We start from the raw sequence: 7,412 nt of genomic DNA on the forward strand, positions 1-7,412 counted from the left end.
ACGCTCCGCCCCGCTTGCCGCCGTTCACCTCCAGCCCCCAATCCCCTTTCGATTTGCAGCAGCGGTAGATCTATCCACATCGGCCGCGTCTCTTTCCTCTTTCGTCCCTCTCGTGGCCAGCCATCTTTCTTCTCCTCCGCACCCAGCGAAATCCTTAGCGGCCAAGGCTTTCCTTACGAGCTCGCTCGGCAGGGCAGAGGGAGTTTTAAACGCTTCCCAAGAGAGAGTCCAGAGAAAACGGGGGAGCAGCACTGGTCGCTGGTCGTAGTAGCTTTCGGTGGCGGGCGGCTCCATAAAGCGGACGCCAAAGGCGAGAATCTTCAGGTATCGGACGCATCCCATCTCTGCCTCTTTCGTCTCAGCTTTGCTCTCTGTTTCTTGGGAAAGATTGGTTCTTGGGTGTGTTCTTGGTATGATGGGTGGATTTCTTTCGGGAACCGGGAGTGATGGGTTTCTGGCCGAATTTTAGGGCCCGTTTTCTTTCGGTTACAAGAATAATCGCCCATCGGCAATGCGTGACTCTGTCGTGCGTTTTGTTTCTCCTTTATCTCTGTCTCCCATCCTCTTGGCCCCAGAGGCCAGACTCATATATCCTCCCATCGTTCATCTGACCGCCTAGAGATTTGAAGAAATTTCCTTTTCCAGGTCAGGTGATGCCCTTGGTCGAGGACTCTCCATGGATGTGCGTGCGGTGATGACTGACTCCGTACGCTCGATGCGCGCGGCGGCGCTGCCCCTGATTGCTCGCGCCGCCGTTTTGCTGCTGCTCTCGGCGCTGCCGCTCTCGCAGGCCTACACCTACGAGCAAGATGGTAAGTGTATACTATCCTTCTTGATAGTCGTTGGTACATCCAGGGGTTCTTGATTATTTATGTTTTACTGACAGCGTTGTCTTGTACTGCGCTGATACTACTTGTGATGCGTGGTATAATGCGAATATCTTCTTATAATCTTGTGTACCTTATGGTGTATTCTTTTTATTTGTTTAACAGTGTTTGCGATAAATGGCTTGTACACTGCACTTGGATCCCCAACGGTGCCTGGATGGGTTACAAACGGGGGCGACCCCTGCGCTGAGAACTGGCAGGGCGTCGGCTGCGCGGAGTCAAACATTACCTCCATGTACGATGAGTTGCTATGTGCTGCTGTTTTGTATTCCGTGATTTTCATTATTTGGCTATGCAAACGAATAATGTGTCATGTTTCTGTGCAGAACTCTCAATGGTATGAGTTTGGGAGGGCAGCTGGGTAACACATTGGCGAATTTAACATCGCTGATCACCTTGTAAGTTGATCATGCAGAGTTCTGGCTTGCACTTGATTTGGTCCTAATTTGACATTATGCTACCGAGTCGGTGCTTAACGCTTCTTCCTTTATGCAGGGACCTTAGCAACAACAATATTGGTGGAACCATACCAGACATTCTGCCTGTCACAGTGCAGCGTTTGTATGTCCATCTGAGCATTCTGTTTACTCTTCTGTTCCACTTCTTATAGCTATTTCTTTACTAAGCCTTCTCTTGCCAATCACAGTAACCTATCAGTAAACCAGCTAACTGGTGGAATTCCAAGTGCATTGTCAACGCTTACAATGTTGACAACCATGTAAGTATACATTACCGATACGTGGCCACTAGTTCTCAGAAAATTAGGACATCCCCAATTAGTTTCTCAAACTGTCCCTCCTTGTGGTCTTGCTTTGCAGGTACCTCAACAACAATCAATTGGTTGGGGACATACCAGATGCATTTTCAGCACTCACCGGACTTACAAACTTGTAAGAAGATGTTGACTTCTCTTACGGTTTACGCACTAGCATTAATAGTTATTTCGTAACAATGACAATTCTCATTCAACCTGCTTCACCAGTGATTTTTCTTCTAACAACTTGACCGGGCCGTTACCACCGTCAGTGGGAAACTTAAGAGCATTGACTAGCCTGTGAGTATCGATGTCTATTTCATTGATTACTTGAATAAAATGCGGCAGTGTCAACTACTTAATATCTGCTATTGGCGCAGGCATATTCAGAACAATCAAATGTCCGGGACCCTGGATGTGCTGCAAGATCTCCCTCTTCAAGATTTGTATGGCCACTCAACTTTTATTTAAGAAATATCCAAAGAACAAAATAATTGGCGTACTTAATGGTTTTGTAGATTACTTCATTTCTGTGTGGTAACTGGTTTCCATTCAACAGGGATATAGAAAACAATCTGTTCTCCGGCCCTGTTCCTACGAAGCTATATACCATTCCAAACTTTCTGTAAGGCACTCCTGCTTTCTCAAAATGTTTGTCTTGATTATTTGTATGCCCCTAATTGGAACATTAGAAACATGTTCGAAGACAAGAACTTTTTTCCTTTATTCATACTAGGAATTTAACAACTTCATGAGTAACTTTGTTTATGCTGAGTAAATTTGTTCTGCTACACAGGAGTGATGGTAACCCATTTAATACTAGCATAGCTCCATCTCCACTGCCTGCTGGACCAGCACCATCACCATCACTGTCACCTTCAACAGGACGTGTCCCCTCAAAAGAGCCTACAAAGTCTTCTGATGTGACGAATGGAAATTCTCCAGCACCAGGGAAAAATACTTTTTGGACAGTCAAGAATATTGGATACATTATTGTTGGGGTGGTATCAGCGGTGGCTGTTGTCTTAATGGTAATGTTTTGTGTATCCAAGTACAAAGAAAGGAAGTCAAAGAATGGTGTGTATACAAAAAGTCATATGCGAAGGGAACCACAGAGGCTTGGAGGATCTAAAATCAAGGAAGTACCGGAAATAAAGGAACATTCGATAAAACCTAAGAATACTGTCGTGAAAGGTCCTAATTCTTTTCTCTTGTGAAACAAAGGAATTATTGATAATGTCTTATTATCCCCTCCCCCATATGAATTTGACATGTGGATCTTTTTGGCAACAGCTTCAAATGTGGTTTCTAATTCAAAGGAGGAGCTGAAAGTCAATACATCAATAAAAGGTGAGATGCAGCAACTTTAGAATAAAGTATGTGCCTACATGTGTTGTGATTTACTGCCTTGCATTTTAGTGTAAAAATACTTAAAACAAACATTGGCATGGCTGAATGACAGCTGGCCAATCCTCATGTTCCGATTGACTGACATATGAAGGTTGTATGTAACAGCCCCAAATGTTGTTTATAATGCAAAGGAGGCTACATTATATCCTCCAATTAGAGGTAAGAGAACTGAATAAAATGCTGTATATTACAGATTTGAGTATAGGAAAGTTAACCAAAATTGCTAATATTGCAGCTGCTCCTGTGTTGATCACGAAGAAACAGAAGGAGCATGTTATTGACATGGAAAAACCTGATGATTTTGTGGAAGAACCACTGCATTTTCCCCAGTCTGTTGCGCCACGTACTGAAAAAACCATTGTCAGTACCAGTGTTCGTACTAAAAAGGGGAGGGTACCTTCACTCGGGAAGATAGATCTAAAAACTACTGTGAAGTCCTTTTCTGTTGCATCCCTTCAACAATATACCAACAGTTTCAGTGAACAAAATTTTATAAGAGATAGCACGTTTGGTAGAGTATATCTGGCGGAACTTCCTGGTGGAGAGGTACAAATTGTTTATCAAAAGAATTCACATATCTATTTTAGTAAGACTGCATTAGCGATGCCATTATCAATTCTATACATATGATATTGACTTGGTTTGCAGATTTTGGAAGTTTTGAAGATCGACATTGATAACTCAAGAGTACCAGTAGACGTCTTTCTAGAGCTAGTTGTGAGCATTTCAGAAGTAAGTCATCCTAATATACTTGAGCTTGTGGGATACTGTGCGGAGTTCGAGCAGCGGCTACTTGTCTACGAGCATTGTAGTAAGATGACTCTACATGATGAACTCCATTATGTGGACGAACCCAGCAATGCATTGTCCTGGAATGCCCGTCTCCAAGTTGCTGTGGAAGCAGCCAAGGCATTGCAGTAAGCAGAAATAATTACTCTAAAATTTTCAAGTCATGTGAAGTTGTTAAATATGGCTTCCAAAAAATATATTTGTATCTTGATTTGCAGATATCTTCATGATGGCTGTCAACCACCGCTTGTACATCAGAATTTTAAACCATCAGTTATTCTCCTTAATAGCACATTGTCAGTTCAAATTTCCGAGTCTGGCCTTGCTTCGCTCTCTCAGGTAAATAACAATGAACATATTTTGAGTGTTACATTTTGAAGAACTCTTGAGGTCTATGGAAACTTCAGATGCTGCGGTCAACATTATACCCTAGTACAAGATATCTCAAGAAAGCTAACATTGGTTACATAGAAAAAGGCCGAGAGATACTTTGGGGTATTAATAAAGAAGAGAAGGTTTCTCTTTGTGAAGTCCCAAACTCAATACATGTATCTTGAATTATTTACTCTGTCTAGGCATCTTAAAATGTATTTATAAAAAAGATAATGTAGAATGGCCAGGTGTAAACCTAGCTATGCATATGTAACTTATAAAACATGGTCAAAGGAGTAAGTTCCCTCCCTTAAATGTACGTTCTTAGGTAGAAGTGAGGCACTTGCAGAGGCTGCGCCTCGAACGCGGGTGGGCGAACTCACAGGCATGCACTTTAGCCAACCTAGCATTGCTCAGTTCTCATGCACATGTAAATCATTATTTGGTGCCTCTGTTTTATGCGTGCCTTTGATTTGCTATTATCCGCTTATTCCGTCCTATTTTTCTGTAGTAGATTATGTTTGTAATAAAATTACAAAATCCGAAAATACACCAATGCAAATTTGTGTAACAGCATGGAATTCTGTCAGTATAAACGTGCAAAATAAATCAGAAGTGTATAGTTGAAGTTCATTGGGTATTGTTGATGCTCCTAAAGGACCATACAGAATTGAAGAGGTTGCATTTTGAACGTAAACAAAAAAGGGGCAACGAAAAAGCTGTGACAACTGAGGTTTTTAGGAATTTCTCTAGAATTTCAGTTATCTTGCTTAGAATTGTATGCCAGCGACTTTAGACATCATTTAGTCATAATGCAGTTTGGAGTAAATCGGCAACATTTCTCTGTCAAATTTAGGATATAGGAAGACTAATAAGTTGGCAAACATTTTCACCATTTAGAAACCATGGAGACCAAAAATATTTGTGATACATGAGAGAAAAGAGCTTTATGTTACCATTTACTCATTCATAAATCTTGTTCTCTTTTGGCTGCCAGTTGTCTGGCAGTTTGCCTGCTTTGTTCCATTATGAAGCCCCTGAAGTGCATGAATCCAGATCATTCAGTGATCGAAGTGATGTTTACAGTTTTGGTGTCGTTATGTTGGAACTTCTTACAGGACGTGAACCTTACGACAGGTAAGCAATCCCCACGCCAGTTACTCTTGATATTCATCAAGCATGGTTATTTTGCTTGCAAATGGCTTCCTGATCTAACTTAATATTTCTCTGTGCAATGAAATGGCAGTTCCCGTCCACGCGCTGAGCAACATCTGGTGCGATGGGCCACATCTCAGCTTTATGATATCGATGCCATATCAAAGATGGTAGATCCTTTAATTCGAGGACAATGTTCTGACAAGGCTCTGTCACGTTTTGCTGATGTTATTAGCCGCTGTATTCAGGTAATATGCTTGATCTTTTATCTGAGATCATCGTTAAACCAAGACGGACTGTGTGGCTTACCTGAAACTTTTTCCGCAGCATGAGCCAGAATTCAGGCCACCAATGTCTGAAGTTGTCCAAGACCTAACTCGTATGGTCGGTGACGCGACAAAGGCTTCCATGTAAAAGGGGCTTCCTAAGACGAGGAAGAACGCGGGATGCTGTCTTGGATAACTAATGAGGACGACTCATCCGAGTGTCCTGAGGAGCTTCCTGTCGGATTTGGGGCCCGAGTCGCATTTGCTTGCTTGCAAAGATGGCTTTGAACGGTGATGCAGTAGTAGGATGAAAAAAGGATGTCTCATCCGGCAAACTTTGTTGGATGGATGTGCAGATATATGCACTTCATTTTTTTTCTCTAGGAGCTGTTTGTCCTTGGTAACATGTCTTTGTGATCGATTTGTACTTGTGAAACTTGTACCTATACCAGTGCAAATTTCAGTATTCTTTAGCCTGTACTGTCCACATTTCTTAGTGCCTAGTTCCAGATGGTTCTCTAGACCATTTGTAGATGTTCTAAAGTAAAAAAAAAAAAAAACAAAGCAAAACAAAACAAAACTTGGCAGCATTGCATTACATCTGTGTAGCGTGCGAAGTGCACTGAATCTATGTTCTTATTGCAAGAAGTAGCCGGAGAGAAAAAAAGCGAAGCCGACAAGGAGGCTTCCGTAGATGAGCAGAGTCTTCTGGCCGGAGGTGAGCGAGTTGCCACCGAGGCCAAACTGCTGGTTCTGCGCGAACCCGGCGATCTCGATGCTCTTGCTGTCGAAGAAGGACTGCGCCGCGCCGCACGTCGGGCACCGCCAGTCGTCGGGGAGCTTGGCGAACGGCAGCCCCGGAGGCACCGGGTAGGACGGGTCCCCCGCCGCCTGGTCGTACAGGTAGCCGCACGACCGGCACTCGTGCACCCCCGTGTTCAGCACCGCGAACTGCTCCTCGAACCGGCGAGGGTCAAGCTTCGGCCCGCCGTCCTCCCCCTCGTCCAGCTCCCCCGGCAATGGCGCGGAGAAGTCTTCTTGCTTGGTCTCGGCCGCCGCCGTGTCCAGCGGCTTGTCGTCCTTGGACACGTCGACGGAGTGGAGCCAGAAGTGAGATGATGAGGTCCGTGTGGTAGCCAGGGGCTTGTGGGAGTGGATGAACAAGGGTGGCTGTGGCGCTCTCGGGTTCTTGGACACCACGCTGCATGGGTGAATTAGCCTTGCCGTGGCCAACGCCATTGTAGCTAACCTCTTGACTTCTCTCTATCTCGTCCTCTCTCTCTCTCTGTCTAGATGTCAGTATATTTCAAGGTTTCGGTGTTACTTGGGAGAGGAGATGGAATCCATGGTGGAGACCTATTGTGCAGAGAGGATATTGTTTGGTCTGTTGATGATGCTATGGACACGAGACAAATGGGGTGTGAGTGGATAAGATATGTGTGCACCAGAGCTGAACCCGTCACTTGCAATTTGGGGAAGACGGAAGTGCTTGGAGACTGCCGCTTAAGACCCTATAGCATCTCCAACTAACGATGAATAATACATATCACCTATTTTTGCAGTTTTTCAGATTTTACATTACCTGATATTTTTCTCGGAACTTAGATGATATAAAATACATTACCTCACCTCCAATTGTGCTCCAGCGGATGATGTATTTTACTTCACTTGTGCTACAAAACTTCAAATAAAAAAAATCAAACTTTGACACATTTCAAATGAAATTCAAACCTTGACACATATTAAACATCGACAACTTGCCATAGATAGTTCATTCAT

At 43.6% G+C, this 7,412-nt stretch overlaps 2 protein-coding genes across 2 annotated transcripts; one reads left to right on the forward strand and one right to left on the reverse strand.

The window, feature by feature from the left end:
• On the forward strand, window positions 1-6,101 carry LOC124677222 (protein STRUBBELIG-RECEPTOR FAMILY 3-like). Its single transcript, XM_047213220.1, has 19 exons — window positions 1-324; window positions 646-812; window positions 993-1,122; window positions 1,214-1,285; window positions 1,383-1,448; window positions 1,534-1,605; window positions 1,706-1,777; window positions 1,870-1,941; window positions 2,022-2,087; window positions 2,201-2,266; window positions 2,438-2,835; window positions 2,935-2,991; window positions 3,157-3,210; window positions 3,287-3,597; window positions 3,700-3,968; window positions 4,059-4,179; window positions 5,210-5,349; window positions 5,459-5,615; window positions 5,695-6,101. The coding sequence occupies exons 2-19, from the start codon at window positions 677-679 to the stop codon at window positions 5,779-5,781; spliced, it is 2,346 nt and encodes a 781-aa protein (XP_047069176.1). The 5' UTR covers window positions 1-324; window positions 646-676; the 3' UTR covers window positions 5,782-6,101.
• Window positions 6,102-6,205: 104 nt separating this feature from the next.
• LOC124677223 (rubredoxin-like) lies at window positions 6,206-7,074 on the reverse strand. The gene has a single exon (XM_047213221.1). It carries the CDS (start codon window positions 6,870-6,872, stop codon window positions 6,270-6,272), a length of 603 nt encoding a protein of 200 aa, XP_047069177.1. The 5' UTR covers window positions 6,873-7,074; the 3' UTR covers window positions 6,206-6,269.
• Window positions 7,075-7,412: the final 338 nt, after the last annotated feature.

This window comes from Lolium rigidum, chromosome 7 (assembly GCF_022539505.1).
Source record: "Lolium rigidum isolate FL_2022 chromosome 7, APGP_CSIRO_Lrig_0.1, whole genome shotgun sequence".
NCBI lineage: Eukaryota > Viridiplantae > Streptophyta > Magnoliopsida > Poales > Poaceae > Lolium > Lolium rigidum.

Excerpts from the sequence above, each read along its gene's own strand:
- LOC124677223 (XM_047213221.1), bottom strand. The coding sequence starts at position 6,872 with ATGGCGTTGGCCACGGCAAGGCTAATTCACCCATGCAGCGTGGTGTCC.
- LOC124677222 (XM_047213220.1), top strand. The coding sequence starts at position 677 with ATGGATGTGCGTGCGGTGATGACTGACTCCGTACGCTCGATGCGCGCG. Across the intron at positions 3,969-4,058 it reads GAAGCAGCCAAGGCATTGCA|ATATCTTCATGATGGCTGTC; the intron begins GTAAGCAGAAAT and ends CTTGATTTGCAG. Across the intron at positions 5,350-5,458 it reads GGACGTGAACCTTACGACAG|TTCCCGTCCACGCGCTGAGC; the intron begins GTAAGCAATCCC and ends ATGAAATGGCAG.